Source organism: Panthera leo, chromosome F2 (genome assembly GCF_018350215.1).
Source record: "Panthera leo isolate Ple1 chromosome F2, P.leo_Ple1_pat1.1, whole genome shotgun sequence".
Lineage (NCBI taxonomy): Eukaryota > Metazoa > Chordata > Mammalia > Carnivora > Felidae > Panthera > Panthera leo.
In genome coordinates this window covers 83010153-83030605 of record NC_056695.1, presented here as the reverse complement: position 1 = coordinate 83030605, position 20453 = coordinate 83010153, and the positions used below count along the sequence as shown (strand labels likewise).

Below are 20453 nucleotides of genomic sequence, written 5' to 3'. Positions count from 1 at the left end.
CCTAGAACAGGCTAGCCTGGGGCCAGGACTCCCCCAGCTTTCGATGCTGCTGTGTGAAGACTCCAGTTGGAAGGCTCCCAGTAGGTAGGTGGGACCAGAAGTGTGCTCAGCGCACCCGGGTTTCTTTCTGGAAGCGCTTTGGTTGGGGATTAGTACCTGGAGGGCGGCTGGGAAGCAGGTATGTTCCCTGTCCTTCCCAATTCTCTATTCACTCGTTTATTCATCATTTGCACAGATGCTCCCTGTGCGTAACCAGAGAGGATGTGGGACTGGTAGAGTTGAGTTAGGAGCGGCGGTGTTGCAGGCTGTGAGCGCTAGGACCGAGAGGCTCGGGAAAGGAGCTGATCTCGCCGGAGAACCCCGCAAGGCCCGCTTTTCCCTAGTACCTCCCCTCGGGGTCGGGGCGGGGGGCTGATTCAGTCCATCTCCTCCCGTAGGGTTTGCGCCAGACTTCACCGCGGCTGTCAGGGACCCCGATATTTGGGTCGTCGACGAGTCGAGTGCTAGGTCTCTTCTACCGAAAAAGTTCTGCGCATTCTCTGCCCCGCCCTTCCCGCCGCCGCCGGGGCGCATTCTTCCGCTTTAGGTGCCCTGCGCCGCCCGCCCAGCTTCAGCGGTGTCCGCGGCCTGGACCACGTGCCCCAACCACCCAGACAATACCTGCTGTCTCCACTCGGCTCCTCTGCCCTCCTCCCAAGCTAGCCGCTCCCCCGTGCCCACTCCGCCCGTGGTCGGGGCGTCTCCGTTGCCCGGTGCCTGGACCGTGCCCAGCGGGAGCTGCCTTCTGTAGAAAAGCCCGGGCACAGATCCGGTGCGGGGTCCAGCGTCCCCGAGGTGATAAGAGGTAGGCGGGGCCGGGCCCGGGCCACCTCAGGCTCTCCACCCGCTTCGCCAGGACCCCCTCCGCCCTTTGGCCTGCACTTCCGCCACCTTCCGCGGGCCCACCCCTCCCTTGACCCCAGCCCCGCCCCTCCCTTGACCCCAGCCCCGCCCCTTCCCCAGCGCCGGGGCGGGGCGGCTGGGAACCATCGAGACGGCCGAGCCTCCGAGCCGCCCAGAACGCCCGGAAGTCTGTGAGAAGAAGAGGGAGCGTGAGCCCGAGGCCCGTTTCCGGTTTTGTCCCGCGTTTCGAGGCTCGGGCGGCCCACGGGGAGGGTGAGTGGGCGCGTCCGGCGCGGACTCGGGTTGGGGCACCTTACGTGCTCATCGCCCTCGGACGGAGTGGCAACCGGCCGACCCCCGCGTCCTCCCGCCTCCGGCACTGCGGGCCCGGCGATCCCCTGTCTCCCCGCTGGGAAGCGCGGATGTCGCGAGCGGCTTGGGGAGGCCATGGGCGCCTGGCGTGGGAGGTGGTCGAACTGCGGCCGCCTTGGCCCGCGGAGGCAGGAGGCATTTGGGCGAGTCCTGCAGGCCCGGCGCGGGATTCACCCGCGGCCTCCCACGAGGTGTAGGCCTGCTCGAGAGGGGATCCCTGATTCTCCTTTCTGCACAACTACAGCTTCTCAAGTCGTCTTTTCCCCTCATTTACTGCCCGTGGGACAGTGGTAAAAAAAGGGCTGTGCCTAGGGTAGGGTGGGGTGTTTCCCTTCTCAGGGCCTGTCCGTTTCTACTGGGAACCTGGGATCCAGCGCTTCCAGGTTCACTCTTGGCCCGTCGCAGGTGGGGGCCCACCCGACAGTGCTCACTACTGCCTGGGTCAGCTTCACTATGCCCACGGCCTGGAGCTTCCGCCCACAAGCCACTTTCTGAGCCAGAAGCTCCCTTAGGAAGCCCACTTCTCATTCAGACTGCCTAGGGGAATGCCTGGGATTGGGGCCAAGTTTATGTAGATTGCTGGGGCGGGGCGGGGGGGGGCGGGGATTCTGAATCCGTTCCTTTTCCTAGTGTAATCCACTGTTCTGGCGTCATCCTCCAGTCACACCACCACTTCCCCTTGCTGCTTGTGAACAGCTCCATGGACTCATTCTGCCCATTCTGTTTTGCTTCAGTCCCTTTGCACATGCCTTCCCTGCTGCCTTTAGCGCCCTCCCTACCTCCATCCTCTTGGCCTAGTTAGCTCCCCTGGGAAGTGACTCATCATTAAACCAGAGTTTCCTAGTTTAAATGCTTTCAGAGTTTTCTTGCACTGGTCATGGTTGTGATGTTGTGTTTGTATCGTTAACCCTTTAGACTGTGCTTCATGATGGGAAAGTTCTCAAGCGTTGTGCACTGCTACATCCCCATTGCTTAGTCTAGCACTTACCACGTGTGGCAACCACCCCTTCTGTGTCTGGAGTGATTCCCACACACCACACACTCTGAAGGATGAAGCTTTGGTGGGGAGTGGGGGAAGATACTTAAGTGCTGTGGCTATGTTGGTTCCACCTTATGTCCTTGCTAATGAACATCTGGGGTTAAAGGCAAAGGATTGGAGAACACAGTACCCTCTCAATTAGCCAGGAAGTCAGGGCTAGGGGTCCTCCAGTACCCTGACCTCTGATCCTTTCACAACTGCCAACAGGTCTCATCCAGGACACATGGATGCCCACCCACCGAGCCTCATGGTAGGAGTCTGACTGCCTCCGTTCCCTCACTTGCTCTGTGAGGGCCCCTACCTTTTCTTCTGAGAACCCACCCTGCCCACTGGGCCTTGGCCTAGACCCTCCATTGGCCCCTTGTGGCCATTCCCAAGCTCAGGCAAGCCCATCCTCTGCCCAGACTGGGGCCCATCTGAGGCTCTTGTGGGGGGAGGTTTGTAGGTCTGGCTCCTTCCCCCTCCTTCATACTGCCACTCCCCTTGATTTTAGAGCCAAAGGGGCTTGGTGACTGTCTCGCCCAGCCCTGTGGTACATGTGGCTGAGACGCACCATGAGGTGGAGCCAGGATGGGGCTGGCACCCAGGTTTCCCTGGGGTGCCGGTGTATGTTTTTTCAGGAGGCTGTGACGTTCGGTGATGTGGCCGTGCACTTCTCGAGGGAGGAGTGGCAGTGTCTGGACCCTGGCCAGAGGGCCCTCTACAAGGAAGTGATGCTGGAGAACCACAGCAGTGTGGCTGGACTAGGTGAGGCTGCATCTTGGGACCCCCCCCCCCCCCCCCCCCCCGCATCGTTGGTCAGCACCCACCTAGCCAGGCCCTTGTCAGGGCTGTGGTTATGGGGGCCGTGGGTCTTTGTGGGTCAAGAGCTGACCCTGGGAGGTGTTGTGGTGAGTTTTGTGCATTGTAAATAACTTTTCCCGTTCTCTTGTGTTTGTTACCTTTTTTAAAAAAATTTTTAATGCTTATTTTTGAGAAAGCGAGAGAATGCAAGCAGGGGAGGGGCAAAGAGAGGGAGACAGAATCTGAAGCAGGCTCCAGGCTCTGAGCTGTCAGAACAGAGCCCCACGTGGGGCTGAAACTCACGAACCATGAGATCATGACCTGAGCCGAAGTCAGGTACTTAACTGAATCGGGTGTCCCTGTGTTTGTTAACTTTGTGAGGTCAGATTTTAATGAATCAAATCCTTTAGTTTTTGCCTTATGGGTTGTATCTTTGAAATTTTATTTAAAAGTTCTTTCCTCTCCAAGGTCATAGAGACAGTTTGTACGTTCGCCTGTGGACTTTATCTTTCTTGTTTAGATCTTGGCACCACATTTGTGTCTGGAGTTAGGTAGGAGTCTTGCTTTATTTTTGTTTATACACTGAGCCATTTCCTGGTATCACCGCCTAAGCAGCCCATTGTCTTCCGTTGATTTGTGGAGCCACCTTTTTTCATGTGTGTGACTGTGTTTCTGAGCTGGCCTCGTAGTGTGTCTTAAAGCCTGGTAGGACAACTTCCCCTTTTTATTCTTTCATAAAACTTTGCTTATCTACTCGTGGGTAATAAGGTAATTCTTTCATATAAGTTTATAGTAAGTGAGTTATTCAATACTTGGAACTGGAATTTTTATTGGGAGTGCTTTGAATTTCTAGAACTAACAAGAGAAGAACTGATCTCTTCCTCATTAACTGTTCCCACCCAAGACCATGGAATGTGTCTCCATTTATTCTCTGTAATTTATTAGAATTCTAGAAATTTAGGGGCGCCTGGGTGGCTCGGTCGGTTAAGCGTCCGACTTCATTTCAAGGCATGATCTCACGGTCCGTGAGTTCGAGCCCCGCGTCAGGCTCTGTGCTGACAGCTCAGAGCCTGGAGCCCGTTTCAGATTCTGTGTCTCCCTCTCTCTCTGCCCCTCCCCTGTTCATGCTCTGTCTCTGTCTCAAAAATAAATAAACGTTAAAAAAATTAAAAAAAAAAAAAAAAAAAAAAGGATTCTAGAAATTTATTAGATTTTCTCCAGAGTGGTCTGGTCCCTTCTAGATGCTTTATTTTTGGTTGCTTTGTGAATGTATCTTTTTTTATGTTGCTATATCTTTAACTGAGTATAGCTGCTCTACAGAAATGCTTGTATTTGGTAACTTTGTTGAACTTCCTGCTGCTCTGGTGCTGTATTCTAGGAGGAGTCACCTGCAGCTGAACCAGTGGTGGTTTCCCCCTTGGTGCCCCCAGTGTCCTGGCCTTTAGCTGTGCCCAGAGCCACAGTGGTGTGTCAGACAGGACTTATGTGGATATGCCTGTTTTGTTCCTTATTTAATTTTTTTATTTGAGAGAAAGTGAACGTGTGCAAGTCGGGAAGAGGGGTAGAGTGAGAGAGGGAGAGAACCTTAGGCAGGCACCATGCTCAACAAGGAGCCCTACTTGGGGCTCGAGCCCACAGCCCTGGGATCATGACCTGAGCCAAAATCAAGAGTTGGTCTCTCAACCAGATGAACCACCCAGGCGCCCTTTGTTCCTCGTGTTAAAGGGAATACTTCAGGGCACCTGGGGGGCTCAGTCGGTTGAACGTGCAACTTCAGCTCAGGTCATGATCTCAACGGTTCGTGGGTTTGAGCCCCATGTCAAACTTTGTGCTTTGGATTCTTGGTCTCTCTCTCTGCCCCTCCCCCGCTTGTGTTCTCTCTCAAAAATAAACATAGAAAAAAATCTAAAAGGAAGATTTCTAGGGGCACCTGGCTTGGTCTGTGGAGCGTGCATCTCCTTCATCTTGGGATTGTGAGTTCCAGCCCACGTTGGGTGTGGAGATGACTTAAAAAATAAATTAAAAAATAACTAAATAAAAAGACCCTCCCTTTTTTTTTTTTTTTTTAAAAGGAATACATTTAATTAACATCAGAAGTTGGCTAATCATAATCGTAAACAAATTCTTTTTCTGCATCAATTGAAGTGTTTGTATGATTTTTTCACCTTATTAGTCTAGTAAATTTTAGTAACGTGTTTTGTATTTCTGGAGTAAACTCTACTTAAATTATATTTTACATATAAATTTCAGTACTATTTTGGATTCAGCTAGGCAGTATTATGTTTCAGAGTTTTGCTTCCCTGTTCATGAGCAAAATTGACTTTTAATATGTTTCTTTTTATTGTTTTTTGTTGTTTTGTTTTTTTTTTAATGTTTATTTTTTGAGAGAGAGAGAGACAGAGAGACAGAGCATGAGTGGGTGAGGGAAAGAGAGAGAGGGAGACACAGAATCTGAAGCAGGCTTCAAGCTGTCAGCACAGAGCCCAATGTAGGGCTTGAACCCACAGACTGTGAGATCATGATCTGACCTGAGGTTGGATGTTTAACTGACTCAGCCACCCAGGCACCCCTGGGTTTTTTTTGTTTGTTTTTTGTTTGTTTGTTTGTTTTTGTGTTTTAATTTAAAAAAGGTTTAAAAATTTTTTTTTTTGAGGAAGAGAGAAAGAGTGTGAGCGGGGGAGAGGCAGAGAGAGAGGAAGACACAGAATCCGAAGCAGGCTCCAGGCTCTGAGCTGTCAACACAGAGCCCGACACAGGGCTTGAACTCATGAACTGTGAGATGATGACCTGAGCTGAAGTCATTTGCTTAACTGAGCCATCCAGGTGCCCCTATATGTTTTCTTTTTGTGAATTTTCTATTTTTTTGGCAAATGGCCCTTGGCATATGCATTTCATAAGATGAACTGGGCACATTTTGCTGTCTTTAATTTCTGGAAGAATTTATGTAGGTGGAATTACAGTGTTTGGTAAAACTCACCGGTAAAACTGTCTGGGCCTTGGGGCCTTGGGCCCTTGGGAAAGGAAGGTCTTGCGCTAGTGTTTTTTGCTTTTAGTTTTGTTTTTGTTTGTTTCTTTCTTTTTTTAATGTTTATTGATTTTTGAGAGACAAGGAAGGGGCAGAGAAAGAGGGAGACACAGAATGTGAAGAAGGCTCCAAGCTCTGAGCTGTCAGCACAGAGCCCGACGCGGGGCTCAAACTCACAAACCGTGAGATCATGACCTGAGCCATAGTCAGATGCCCAAGCGACTCAGCCACCCAGGCGCCCCTGGTTTTGTTTTTTAGTGAATAATATCTGTCAAGTTTGCAAGTTTCCTTTTGTGCTGATTTTGTCATTTTTAGTTTTCCTGTAAAGTGATGTGTTCGTTTAGATTTCCAAGTTTTTTAGCATGTTTGTTCATAATACTCTTTATTTATTTATTTATTTTTTAATTTTTTTTTTAACGTTTTATTTATTTTTGAGACAGAGAGACAGAGCATGAACGGGGGAGGGGCAGAGAGAGAGGGAGACACAGAATCGGAAGCAGGCTCCAGGCTCTGAGCCATCAGCCCAGAGCCCGACGCGGGGCTCGAACTCACGGAACGCGAGATCGTGACCTAAGCTGAAGTCGGCTGCTTAACCGACTGAGCCACCCAGGCGCCCCTCATAATACTCTTTAATTTTTAGTCTGCATTGTGTGTGTAGTTGTTTTCCTTATTTATTTTATTTTTTCACTGTGTTGACCTCAATCAATTTTGCCACAAGAGCGGTCATATTCATTTTTTCAGAGAACCAGGTTTTGGTTTGGCTGATCTTTCTCTGGGGGTGGGGGATAGTGTTGTTGCCTTTGTTCTCTATTTCATTGAATCCCACCCCACCTTTATTATTTTCTTCCTTTTTATTTATTTGGGTTTGCTGTGCTGTTTTGTTCCTAACTTCTTGAGTTTAAGGTTTATCTCATTTGCGTTTTACTATGCTCATTTCTATAATAAATGTATTTAAAATGTAAAATTTTATTTGCAAATACTGTTTCAGCTTCATCCCATGAGTTTTGTAGTAAATAGAGCTGCTACTTAGTAATTCATTATTTAGTTTTCAAGTAGTTGTTTGTTTTTAGTTTTTTAATGTTTATTTTTGAGAGTGTGTGTGTGGTGTGTGTGTGTGTGTGTGTGGTGTGGGGGGGGGGAGGGGCAGAGAGAGAGAGAGAGAAAGAAACACAGAATCCGAAGCAGGGTCCAGGCTCCGAGCTGTCAGCTCAGAGCCCGATGTGGGGCTCGAACCCATGAACCGCGAGATGATGACCTGAGCCGAAGGGAGATGCTTAACTGACTGAGCCATCCAGGCGCCCCAAGTACCTAATAGCTTTGAGCTCCGTGCTGTCATAACCTTCACATCCAATTATATTTTGGGTTGGGGCACAGTGTTGTATTGTCTTGTGGACATGACTCCCTTCACATTTGGCCTAGAGTTGTTTTCTTTGTACATTCCACATGTTCTTCGAGAGAGCACGTTTCCTGCTGAGCATGGAGTCCTATGTGCACCTGAGGCCTTTATCCTGCAGGGTCTCTCTGCTTGCCCTTCCCCACCCCCACAGCCGGAAACCTGGGGGAGGGAAACCCTGACCACAGGGCTCGGCACCCTCCGAATTAAAATCCATTCATTTGTCGGCTTACTTTTGTTGTTTCTGTCTTGCTTCTTGGCCACTCCTATCTCCTGGAATGTTCCTGCCCTCTGAACTGAGGGACAGGCCATCTCTGCTGAGGGAGGTGCTGGCAGTGCCTGGCTGCTTTCTCCTAAAGCTAGACCTGGCCTGTTCCTTGCAGATTCTTTGGTGATAGATCCCCTGAGGATCCTGGCCCTCGTGTGGACGGGGATGGGCTGGGAGTCCAGGTATCTCTCATTGTCCAACTTGAGCTGGACAGAGAGGGCCACTGTGTCCAGACCCCCTCCCCCTGATGTTCCCTTTGGAAGCTCTGCTTGTGCTCCAACAGCCCCCTGCCTCTTAATTCCTGGAAACCAAGAGCATTGGGCCCTGGGATGTACCCTCAGCCATGCTGACGTGGTCCCCTTCTCTGCCATCCCCACAGCAGGATTCCTGGTCTTCAAGCCTGAGCTGATCTCCCGGTTGGAGCAGGGGCAGGAGCCATGGGTCCTTGACCTGAAGGGAGTCGAGGGGAGAGAGGTGGCAAGGACCTCCCTTACAGGTGAGGCTTAGGCCTGTGGCAAAGAGGTTTCCAGGTAAAGGAGTGAGGAGATGTTCGGGGAACCCATGCCCAGCAAGGGTTGAGGGTGGGAAGCTGAAGGCAGACCCCAGGGACCAGCCAAGAGGGCATGCCGGGCTGCCTGGGGGCACCACGGGGCCACAGGTGGGCCCGTTGACAGAACTGTCGCCTGGTCGTGGGGTTGTATTGGGAGAGACTGAACTACAGAAGAGCAGGGACATGAGACTCTTACGTGTTCTAGCAAAACCAGAGTTTGCTTTTCAGGCATAGGTTCAATTTCCAATTTTACTGATGTTCTTGTTAAGCAAAGTGCAAAGGTAATGATCCAAGGGAAGCACTAAGCTTGGCTCTGAGCAGCCTCTCAGGCAAACATCAGTCATCCCTGAGACGGTCGCCTCCCACCTGCCAGCAGCTCCTCCAGAACTGCTTGGGCTCCTGGGTGACCCCAGCCTCTCACATCAGGCTTCAGGGCTGTGTTGGGTCCTAGGGCTGCTGTACCAAAGCACCACAAACTCGAGGCTTAAAACCACAGAGGTTAATTGTCTCACAGTTCTGGAAGCCACACGGCCAAAATCGAGGCATCAGCAGGTTCGTGTCCTGAGGTATGAGTGTATGGGCAGGAGTGTTGGGAACATTGACCCCAGCCCCCAGCCTCCTTGGCTCTATAATTGAAGGCCCTGCCTTCCTGCTTAGACCCCTTTTTGATCCTTCCTGGGAAGGAGGTAAAGCTGTAGGCTAGCCCAGTTAAAACCCAGCTCCTACTAAGTATTTCCAAGGTGGAGGAGAGATCTCAAAGAGGGTGCCGTGGCGGAAAAGCTAGCCGGAGCTTTTCCGTGGGTTTGTACGCAGCAAGTGGTCTTTATGGTGATGAGGCAGCAGCAAGGAAAACCTCCCCACAATAAATGTAGACTTGTCACAAGCCTGAGACATGGGGCAAGAGTACGGCCTCACAGATGAAAACATGTGGAGCATGTCAGAAAAATGTAAGTACCCAGAGATGTTATCTGTGCCTGGCTAGTGCAGCAGGTAACTGAGGAGTGGCCCAGAGCGGCAGCAGGTTGCAGAGCCACACCCCTAACCCACCACCACAGCTACCTTTGTCCCCGGCACAAGAGACCTTAGTGCCTGTCAGCCTGCAGGGACAACATCTGTTGTCTGAGGGAAAACCACTTCCAGAAGGAGGCTCTGTTTTTTAACACGTGCTTGTATCCTCTCACAGGTTGTTCAGAGCTTACAGAGAAGGGCTTTCGAGTTCTGGGGTAGGATGAGAACTCTAGGCTTCAGTTATGAGTCCCCGAGGGGCCCCGTGGGCGGTGTCATGCATGGATACACACAGCGAGGCACTAGTTGAAACGGTGAGGATAGATTTTTCTTAATCCATAGTGATAAGTTGCGATGGAGAAAGTCCAGTGTGAGTGAACTCGGCTTCCATTTTTCACACATGATCAGAGCAGGCAGGGGGCGAGTGGGGTTCAGCTAGAGCCAGGAAGTGATGGATTACAAGAGCGGAAGGGAGTGGACCCTCTGACACCTACCTGGGCTTGCTGACCTCTGCTTGTGGCATCTGGGTCTTGCCCTCCCACAGAAGTTGGGAGACGACCTGTCCCTCAGGTGTGGCTGGAATAAACAGATCGTTCTGACAGCCTTGAGTTTTCTCAGGCACACACCTTAAGGAGGGCTAGGGTCATCCTAGGGAGGAAACCTTTAGCTGTAAGTAGCGACGTTAGTCTTTTGTCCTTACGGGCCAGGGATGAGGCCTGGTGGAGAAAGGCTCAGAGGAGCCTGGCTGAGCTGGTCAAGAGAGGGCCTTTGTCAGAGAAGGTGTCACTAGTAAGTAGGGTCACGTAAAAATGGGCCGTGCTGGGTACAAGTGTGACGTGGGCCCAAAGAGGAGAGGGACCATGTGGCTAGCTGAGCCTGAGGGGAAGCCTGGTGCGTCAGGAGGCTTCTCATAGACTTGGTTGCAGAAAGCCAGATGGAGGCAGACTCCAGAGAGGAGTTGGGTAGGTTTGTGGCTGCTGAACCACGTGGATTATCTTTCTCCTTCCTGTGCAGCGGGAGGTTCTAGGCTCACAACTATGGACGTTTCCACTGTGCTCTTCCTTGGCATCCACGGTGGCCTTTGTTTTCCAGCAGGAGGGAGAGGAGAGCAGTGCGTGTCCACTTTCTCATCTCCAGAGTGGAGGGAGGCCTGGGCAGAGGACTGAGTGAGCCGGCACCATATGGCCACTCCTGTCCTGTTGAAAGGTTGTGTGATTGTGCCCCAGAGGCCAGGTAGGAGATGCCCTGTGTCATAAGAGCACAGAGAGGTTGAAGGGGCATGTGTTGGGGGAACAGAATTGGGTTCATTCCTGATTCTGTAATTAGCTGTGTGACTGGGGAACCACAAGCTCCTTCTCTGACTCACTACTGATCTCATTGGATTGTCACAAAGACTAATTGAGGAACGGCCAGGAACTAAGTGTTCCTTATGCCCAGAAGATGCTCAGTATGTGATGGCCTCTTCCTCACCCTAGGACTGACTGAGAACTTCAGATCACCGAGCTGGAGAGGGGACTGACATTAAGAGCCACCAGGAACCCTGGAACTGGGCCCCTGGAGGATATTTCTGTGGGGTAGAAATGGACTGGTTATAACAGTGGTTATTGCACTGGTTATGAAGTTGGTTGTGATGTTAGTTATGACCCTGGGTGTGATCACAGACACCAAGGAGGTGTGTGAGTTTAGCAAGGGTACTCTCTGGGACTGCCGAGTAGGAGAGGGGCTGACACTTATTTGGAGAGTCCAGAAGGAAGGCAGATGGCAGGAAGGCCTCGTGGGGGCCAGTCAGGGGTGAGTGGACTGACCAGAACCCCAAGGGAATGAGAAGGCAGTATAGGCCACCGGGTGTGGCCTTCTGGAAGCTGTGGGGCTGACGTACATGATCGGGTGTGTATCAGAGAAGGTGGCTTAGCAGCAGCTGGAGGAAGCCAAATTCAGGTCTGGGGTCCTGCTCAGTACTACCCCCCCCTTCAGGCTCACCCAGGGTGTGCCCCACGGCAGCTGTCCAGCCTCATCTTCCTCGGAACCTGTCCGTTAACTCCCCTCACCACACCTCTGGATCCAGGAGCCTCTGGCACCTCAAGCCCAACCTGCCTCTTGCCACACTTGCCAGGCTCTCCAGCCCAGAACTTCCTTATGGATTTTCACTCATACCGGTTCCCCACGGGACGAGCCTCTGCTGCCGTGTCCCCCCCCCCCCCCCCCCCACAGGAACACACGGTAGTTGAACGCATGAAGTAAAAGTGTCAACGAAGCTAAATCTTGAGAACTGTCCAAGGCCCAACTTCTGGTAGTGTTTTTCCATGTGGGTGTATCCTTGCCTGATGCAGCCTCCGCCACTGCCCCTGGTCTCTGTCCTTTCTCTGAGCACAGGGGATAAGAACCATTTTATTTCCTGTTTATTTCAGATTCTGCAGTTGGGATGGCAAGTGAGCAGGCCTGTGAGGACGTGGATGCCCTAAAATCGGAACCCTGTGTGGCCATGGTCAGAAGCTCCCCACAAGGTTTTCCTCAGAGTTCTGGCTTTAGAGACACCGCTGATTCTGAGGTCTGGTCAGAGAGTAAGCCAAGCTCCCTCCTCCAGAAAAACTGCTTGAACACTGGCACTGTGGTTCCCAGGAAGACCTTCGCCAAGGAGGGTGCCCAGGGACGTGGCGAGCTGGAGGGCATTGGCGTACTGGGTTGTCACCCTGACAAAAGTAAGGGAGGTGCTGCAGAAGGGACATCCCGAAGATGTGATATGTGTGGCAGGAGTTTCAGATCAACTTCGGACATTGCTCTGCATCAGGAAATTAATACACCGAAGAAACCTAACAGATGTCCAGAGTGTAAAAAAAAATTACCTGATTGCTTGCAGGGGAAACCTCGAAGTAACTGCCATGGAGAGAAGCCGTATGAATGTGAGGAATGTGGGAAGGTCTTCAGGTTGTGCTCGCAGCTTAATCAGCATCAGAGAATCCACACTGGAGAGAAGCCATTCAAATGCATTGAGTGTGGAAAAGCTTTTCGTCTGAGCTCAAAACTTATTCAGCATCAAAGAATTCATACTGGAGAGAAGCCTTACAGGTGTGAGGAGTGTGGAAAGGCCTTTGGTCAGAGCTCCAGCCTCATCCACCACCAGAGGGTCCACACGGGAGAGAGGCCCTATGGCTGTCGGGAGTGTGGGAAGGCCTTCAGCCAACAGTCTCAGCTGGTCAGACACCAGAGGACCCACACTGGAGAGAGGCCCTACCAGTGCCAGGAGTGTGGGAAGGCCTTTAGCCAGAGCTCAACCCTGGCTCAACACCAGCGGATGCATGCCGGGGAGAAGCCTCAACTTCCAAGAAGCCCAGGTAGTCCCAGCCATGTTGCCCATCAGAGAATTCACACTACAGAGAAACCGTTTAAGTGCGATGAGTGTGGGAAGGCCTTCAGGTGGGTGTCTCGCCTTAGTCAGCATCAGCTGACCCACACTGGAGAGAAACCTTATAAATGCAACAAGTGTGCAAAAGCCTTTGGTTGTAGCTCACGGCTTATTCGCCACCAGAGAACTCACACTGGAGAAAAACCATTCAAGTGTGATGAGTGTGGGAAAGGCTTTGTCCAGGGCTCACACCTAATTCAGCACCAGAGAATTCACACTGGAGAGAAACCCTACGAGTGTAGTGACTGTGGAAAAGCCTTCAGCCAGAGTTCAAGTCTCATTTACCATCAGAGAATCCATAAGGGAGAGAAGCCCTACGAGTGTGTCGAATGTGGAAAGGCTTTCAGTATGAGCACACAGCTCACAATACATCAAAGGGTCCACACTGGGGAGAGACCCTATAAGTGTACTGAATGTGGGAAGGCCTTCAGTCAAAACTCAACCCTTTTCCAACACCAGATAATTCACGCAGGAGTGAAGCCGTATGGATGTAGTGAGTGTGGGAAAGCCTTCAGCCGGAGTTCCTATCTTATTGAGCACCAGAGGATCCACACTCGTGCCCAGTGGTATCATGAATATGGGAATACCCTGGAAGCTTCTACCCATGTGAGCCGTAGAAAAGTCAGCACCGTAAAGAAACTGCATAAATGTAACGAATGTGAGAAAATATTCAGGTGGCGCTCACATCTAATCATTCATCAGAGAATTCACACTGGAGAGAAACCTTACAAATGTAACGAATGTGGCAAAGCTTTTAATCGGAGCTCACGGCTTACTCAGCATCAGAAAATTCACATGGGATAGACCACCTGTCTTTATAAATGTGTATAAATGTGAATAAACCTGCAGCCTTAACCTTAACGTATTTTATATGGGATCATTTATACCGACAAGAATTTAGAAGGTGGGGATAGATTCAGAATTGCTCCCTTAAGAAAGAAAATGTCCAAATTCGTTCAAAGTGGATATATCTTTGCTGCAACGTGTGACCTTATCCCGCGCAGCAAAGCCTGTGTCCCTCAAGCCAGGGCGCACATGTGTAGACTTTCGAGTTCACAGAAGAAAGACACCACATCCCGCGGATGAGGAAGTGTCATGGGAAAAGGCCCATGAGCCCTGCCAGACAAGTAGCTGAGAAGTTGCCCAAAGCGTCTTCCCTTAGCAGTTCCTTAGTCAGTTCCTCAGACTGGCTTCAGCAGGAAGGATGTGTTAGCTTGCGCTAGTGGAAGCCCAGAGGAAGCTGCCTTCTTCACCTGACTCCTTTTCCTCCAACTCCATCCCCATCAGAGCAACCCGGGGCTACAGCCAGAGGGCCTGGCACCAGCCTCTTCAGACAGGAGCTTGGATCAGTGCAGGCACTCCAGGAGTAGCACCTGCACCCAGGGACCTGCTCTGTGACTCTGGATGTCACTGTTCTCCGTGAAATCCAGAGTCTGTCTGCTTATCTGAGCATCGTTACAGGGTGACCATAAGAATTGAATGTGGGAGAGCTCCCTGCTCCCACACTGAGACCCCGAGCCGGCATCTCTAGCGGGACCCAGGGCAGACCTGGCCTCGGCACTGCAGAAACCGCTCATGTGAGCCCAGCGGAGCTACCCGGAGGCCAGGCTGCTTACCAGACTCCCCAGAACCGCTCCTGCCACACAAACTGCCAGAACCAGGAGGGTCTGCAAGCTGCATGTGAGCCCATTGCCTTTTCCCGGATGCTGGTGGAGGTGGAGACAGACTGCTGACCCGCAGAATGAGGCTAACAGTGTTGATGGTGGCCCCGCCCTCAGGGTCCTGGCCCTGCCAACTGTGAAAAAGTTCCAGGGGACCAGAAGTCTTAGACTGGCTACTACCCACGACCACTCACTCGAGACCTGCCGATCTTTGGTGTCATTGACAGTTATCGGAGGGGTGAAATTTGGGCCGGGGACCCCTCCCCCTTGTCCCAATGGAGAGGCCCATTTCTCCCACATACAGAAAGGTAACCCAGAGGGACACAGGTCAGTCACTTCAGGATTTATTGCAACACTTGATTTGGGTCACCATCACCTGGTATGGTTAAGCCTGTGGGTAGGTCCTTGAGACACAGCCTCAATGGCCATGTGTGGTATGGCCCAACAGCAGGTTCTGGATTTGTATTAGGTGAAAATCAGGCTGGCTGATCCCTGTGTTTGCATTGGGAATTCCCCAACTTTCTGGCATTAGGAACAGCAGAGTTCAGGATGGTCAAGTCTGTGTGTTTGTGTTTCTAATACATGGACAGGGGTCTCGGCCCCACAGCAGGTCAGCCCAGTTGCCACCCACTGCTGCTCAGCCAGGCACAACGCGTGATATGTTCTTAGGCCACAGTGCTAGTCCTAGGAGTGAAGATTGTCCCCCTGGCCTGTACCTGCCCCTTCGGAAGTGGTGTTCCCAGCCCAGGTGTCAGGACGCCATGAAATCATTGTGCCCATTTCAGTGGCTGTAACCGCCTCTCCACCTGTACCTACTGCACCCAGAAGTGTGTCCAAAAGGGTCATTGCCAGAGGACCAGGGACTTTTCGTGGGCCCACGTCCCTTAGGAAGGCAGTTTGGTCACTGAATGTGCCATTCCCAGAAAGGAAACCCGTCTCTGCCACTTCTGGGTAATGATGGGACAGAGGGGTGGAAAGTTACATGAACTCTTCCAGATTCCAGCCTGAGCATGGTGCTTTCTGTCTTCTAACAGCAACCACAGGCCAGTCGAAAAGGGCCAGAGGATTCAACCTAAGTCTTCTTCACCTGGATTCTCTCTTTGGATTGATACGGTTCTAGATCAGGAGCTGACAGATTATAGCGTATGGGCAAAATGCAGTTTGCTGTCTGTTTATGCAGCCTGTGAAAATATGTACGATGCCATTAGACTGGGTGACTCTCTTGCCTTGGGAACTACACAAGCAGATCAAAAGCTAAGCCAGAGTCCATTCCTGTAAATGCACTCCTATCTGAGAAAATGAAATTTAAGAACACCTAATCACAGTCAACTAGATTTGCCCAAATAAGGCACCTGCTTAAGCCATAACCAGTCAAACAGTTTCCCAGTTTTGCTCCTGCGTCTATAAACACCTCTCCCTTTTCTCCTGCCAGCACAGCACTCCTGATTTTTCAGTGTGGTCCTGCCTGGCTCCAGGCAGTGTTTGTTCAAATATAAACTCTTCAAAAATTTAATGTACCTCAGTTTACCTCTTAAAAGGCCTAAAAGCTAAGAAGGGTTTTTACATTTTTAAATGGGAAAAATGACTATTTTATGACGTTTGAAAAGTATGTTGAAATCACATTTCAGTGTGACCAAATAAAGTTTATTGGAACAGAGCTGGCCCTTTTGTGTGCAGGCTGGCTCTGCCCACTCTTGTATTCAAGGGCCAAGTTCACACTTGCTGGTCTCGCCTTGTTAACTTGGGTAAAATCTTCATGCCCTCCAACCTTTGAGGAATTACTTTTCCTCTCAACTCTTAGTGCGGTTTGTTCATATAAATGTCCCAATACAACCAGGAATTCAATAGAAACCACTCTAGAGTTTACATTCCAGTCTAGAGCCTCCCCTGCACAAGTGTAGGGTGAGGAGTCCTTAGGTGCATCCACGTGAGACATGTGACACTGGCCTGCCCGGCAAGACTTTGTGAAATCAAGCTGCCTCAGCACCTAAAATGCCTGGAGCCCATGAAGAGCATCTGTGTGTGTCCTGTGAGCTGGTGGCCCTTTGGCAGAGGGGGTGGAGGAGGGCCACCGGTGGGATAGTGCAAGGTTTTGGGCATTCTGTTCTACTTTAAAAGGTATTTTCCAACATGGGCTTCAGTAGATGTAACAGTGAACGTTTTTAAGAATACCCAGAACTCTATTTCAGAGTAGATATTAAAATACATAGGATTTTTTTTTTTTTTTTTTGAAGCAGTAAGCCCATAATTTTGACTCGAAACTACTTTTTACTCAATCAGGCTAAGCTTTGATTCATGACATTGGATTGGAACCACCAAGCTTCCTGGAAGCTTCACAAAGGTGTGGGGGGTGCAGAGCCCAGGTGAGTTTACACAGTGTGCGTGGCGTGCACTCAGAACCTAGGAAATTTTTGTCGCACGAATGAATGCTGCGTTTGGGGAGCTTTGAGGTTGGGATGTTAGACACTGTCAGAAGAGGAAATGCACGAGCATCAAGAGTTTCCAAGAGGGACACCTGGCTGGCTCAGTCAGTGGAGCATGCAGCTCTTGATGTCGGGGTCGTGATTCAAGCCCCATGCATGTTGAGTGTAGAGATTATTTTTGAAAACTCTTTTCACAGAGATCTAAATAAGATCAAGAAAATGGAAAAGGGAAATTTTTCCAAGTACAAGTGTCCATTCTCTGTACAAGACCTTGTGCAGGCTGGAGACAAAGGTGGACCTCAAGGCCTGTGAGTGGTAAGGACTGACTACAGATGAGGGTAGACAGTTGCTCTGTAGCCTAGGGGAGTCCTTTGGGCACACAGGATCCACCCACCCCAGCCTGGCTGGGTTGAGGGCGGTATGGCAGAGCCACCTGCCACCTGGTTTTGCATGTCCCCAGAGACTGACAATGGTTTTTAATGCTTGAAAACAAGATGATTTTGTGACCTATGAAATTAAAAGTTCAGTGCCAGTAAGAAAGTAATTGTGCCCGTTCATTTACGTAGCGTCTGGCTGCTTGCAAGCAACATTGGCAGAGCCGACAACCCTTGTGACCTGCAAAGCTGAAATATTCCCTTGCAGCCGTCCCCTGCTGCAGCAGCTCTGCGGAGCAGCAGTGGGAAACGGAGGGAAGGCCACCTTGCAGGTGCTGTGGGAGGGACAGCGTGGTTAGGGCTGCCTTGTCCAGCCCACCATGGATGGAGAACAATGCTCTGACCCCACTGTTACTGACTGAAAGACAAAAAGCACAGAGTGTCTCTTCTGGTAAACGGCTGGTGAGTGGGCAGAACATTACACCCCCATGTGTCTGGAGCCCAGCAGGAGCAGATCGCATGTGACCAGGTGCTCTGCCTGCAAGGGGCTGAGGGCCCTCCCAGAGTCTGCTGACTCTCACAGCGGACACACCAATGCACCAAACTGCCAAGCAATCCCGGTCGGTCCGCTGCACAAGGATGGGGTAGGGAGTGGTCTCTGCAACCCACAGGCGGAGCAAGGGTGTGCAGATCTGGGCACTTGCCCACTATCTGACTCCTGTAACTCTGAGCCTCCATCGGCCTGTGAGTGGAAGTGTCCTCTACCTGCAAGAACTGCTGAGAGGCTTGAGGGGCTCCAAGTGAGAGCTCTGTCCTCCCTGCGAGGGCCTCTTGGGAAGGGGCTGTGTGTGTTTCTCATAGATGCCGACAGTAGGGTGGCCTGGGAAGTGCTTCTCTCTGCTCAGGTGTATTATTGAGGATCATGGGGGCCCAGCCAAGTGGCCCTTCGGTGGCACTACAGCGTGGAGCTTCCTGCTGGGGGATAAAAGCCTGGCTCAGATCCTAGGGCTCCATTCCTGGTTGCACCTACCAAATTCCAAGAATCCTGCACAGCAGAAGCCCCTGAATCTCCATGGCTTTCAGCCCTAAACGTGTGTCCTCCTGGGGCCAATAGCCACTCAAGGCACGTGAGCCAGCAGGGAGAGCCTCTTGAAGCCCCCCCCGGCTGAATCTCCTTACCCCTCCCAGTCACTTGCCCAGTCAGTAGACCAGGGACACTGCCACAGGGAAGCCCCATCCAGGTGGGGAGGGAAGGTGGACAGCACCCCCACCAGCTGTTTGACATCGGGCAACTCTCTAACCTCTATGCGTTATCACCTGTGAAGCGGGGGAACGTCACACTTGTGAGTTAAAGTTGTACCTGGACTGCTCAGCACCTGTTGGTTACACCTGTAATTTCTTTGTGCATCACCAGGGACTGGCCCGTGAAGGTTGAGGAGGCTGTGCTTTGGCAATAATATCAAGGGCTTTAAAATGTTCTGCCTCATCTGTTCCCACTTCTAAACAGTTTCAATATAAAATGGTTTTACCACTAATGTCACTGTGATTTTTTTTTAAAATTTTCTGAATGTTTATTTTTGTAGGAGAGAGAGACAGAGCGTGAGCAGGGGAGGGGCAGAGAGAGAGGGAGACACAGAATCCGAAGCAGGCTCCAGGCTCCGAGCTGTCAGCACAGGGCCCTGTGCAGGGCTTGAACTCACGGACTGCAAGATCATGACATGACCGGAGCTGAAGTCGAACGCTTAACTGACTGAGCCACCCAGGCACCCCCACTGTGAGTTTTAAAAGAAAAAAAGAATACAAAAGCTGCTGTGGTCTGTGTCCTCCCACCCCCACCCCCCTGGCCAAAATCTATATATTGAAACCCTAATGCCCAATGTGATGCTATGAGGGTTTGGGGCATATGGGAGGTGATTGGGATGGGTTCAGAGCCTCATGAATGGGATTAGTGCCCTTACAGAGAGACCCAAGAGAGCTCCCTCACCCCTTTAACCTTGTGAGGACACAGGGAGAAGTCTGCAGCCCTGAAGAAGGCCCTAACCCAGCCATATCGGCATCCTGATCCCAGCCTCCCAGCCTCCAGAGCTATGGGAAATCGATGTTTCAGCCACCCAGCCTGTGGTGTGTGTTTGTCTAGGTAAAATTCAGCACATCCACCAAGGGGAATGGCAGGTTTTGCAGCCATTAGCCACGACTGTCATGCTCAGGAGGGGTTAAGTGAACAGAGCTAACACAGACACACAGCACAAGTGTGAAGTCTGATGAACACAGTTTCCATGGCTGTCTATGGGCAAAGGGACTTTTAAATTTTTTTTTTTTTTTTTTTTTGAGTTTCTCCAAATGTCTCATGAGTACATATTGCCTGAACATGTCTGATGGTCATGAAAGAAACACCTAGCATAGAAAGCCTCCACTGGTTGGGCAGACCTGGCACTTAGCACATGCTTCTAGGGTGGGCCAGGTAGCAGTTTGGATGGCCCAGTCCAGCTCGCATCCTTGGGGAAGCAGGGCCGAAAGATGGCAGCGGATGCTGAATGAGACACACAGGGTGCATCCCTGCTTAGCCAGGTCTGGGCCTTGCCTGGGGGGCTCGGCCTCTGAAACCCTAACTCTGAGTGTGTAGCACCACCCCACCTTGTTGTCAGCTTCCCATGCAGCCGCCTCCTCTCTCTGCCCTTGGTGCACACCTAACTTGCCATGACCCTGTCTCAGGGAAAAGACTCAACGGAGATGGCGGGAGTGTTCTGTAAATGGCAGTGAGCAAGCACTGCCGATCTTGATGGAGCCTGACACAGAGCAGGGGGGCAGGAAGGGGGTGCTGGGTAAGGGCAGGGGTTCCAACACAGATGCATCAGGGTGACTGATGGGCACCCCAAGATCATTAGCTGTTTTCAGAGGAAGTTTTTCCATGAGACTTGTGTGACCTGGTCGCCCAGGAGAAAGCAGACCGTGAAGGCAGGGACACTGCAAGGGGAACAAGGCCCTACAGCAAATGTCTACGCAAAGAGCAGGACCCCAAGTTCCCCTACCTGGCAGGGAGGGGTTATGCTGGAAGGTGCAAGGTGGCCATGGGCCCTGAACATTCCCACAGAGTCACCCAGGAAAGATCCCGCTCCCCTCTACCCTGCACGCTTTCACTGCTAACGACTGAATCGTGTCCCCCGGCCAAAGTTCGTGTGGAAGCCTTGACCCCCAGTATGACTGTCGATGGAGATGGTGCCTTTAGGGAGGGGGTTAAGGGTAAATGGAGTCATAAGGGTGGGGCCCTGATGCAT

At 51.3% G+C, this 20453-nt stretch overlaps 1 protein-coding gene across 10 annotated transcripts; it reads left to right on the top strand.

The window, feature by feature from the left end:
- The first annotated feature begins 432 nt into the window (after nucleotides 1–432).
- ZNF7 (zinc finger protein 7) lies at nucleotides 433–18713 on the top strand. 10 transcript variants are annotated; one of them, XM_042923937.1, is made up of 5 exons: nucleotides 460–844; nucleotides 2501–2543; nucleotides 2881–3040; nucleotides 8142–8258; nucleotides 11726–18713. In XM_042923937.1, the coding sequence occupies exons 2-5, from the start codon at nucleotides 2517–2519 to the stop codon at nucleotides 13522–13524; spliced, it is 2103 nt and encodes a 700-aa protein (XP_042779871.1). In that variant the 5' UTR covers nucleotides 460–844; nucleotides 2501–2516; the 3' UTR covers nucleotides 13525–18713. The 10 variants fall into 10 exon arrangements, 8 of the variants coding, with proteins under 8 accessions (XP_042779865.1, XP_042779871.1, XP_042779869.1 ...); XR_006198396.1 differs by lacking the exon at nucleotides 460–844 and adding an exon at nucleotides 1065–1155 and having other exon boundaries at nucleotides 2501–3040; nucleotides 11726–14708; nucleotides 16662–18713; XR_006198395.1 differs by lacking the exon at nucleotides 460–844 and adding an exon at nucleotides 1065–1155 and having other exon boundaries at nucleotides 2501–3040; nucleotides 11726–14708; nucleotides 15416–18713.
- Nucleotides 18714–20453: the final 1740 nt, after the last annotated feature.

Bases quoted from the DNA above. Each gene is read 5' to 3' on its own strand.
- ZNF7 (XM_042923931.1), top strand. From the start codon at position 2,830: ATGTGGCTGAGACGCACCATGAGGTGGAGCCAGGATGGGGCTGGCACC. The intron at 3,041-8,141 runs GTGAGGCTGCAT...CCATCCCCACAG, and splicing joins CAGCAGTGTGGCTGGACTAG to CAGGATTCCTGGTCTTCAAG. The intron at 8,259-11,725 runs GTGAGGCTTAGG...TGTTTATTTCAG, and splicing joins GGCAAGGACCTCCCTTACAG to ATTCTGCAGTTGGGATGGCA.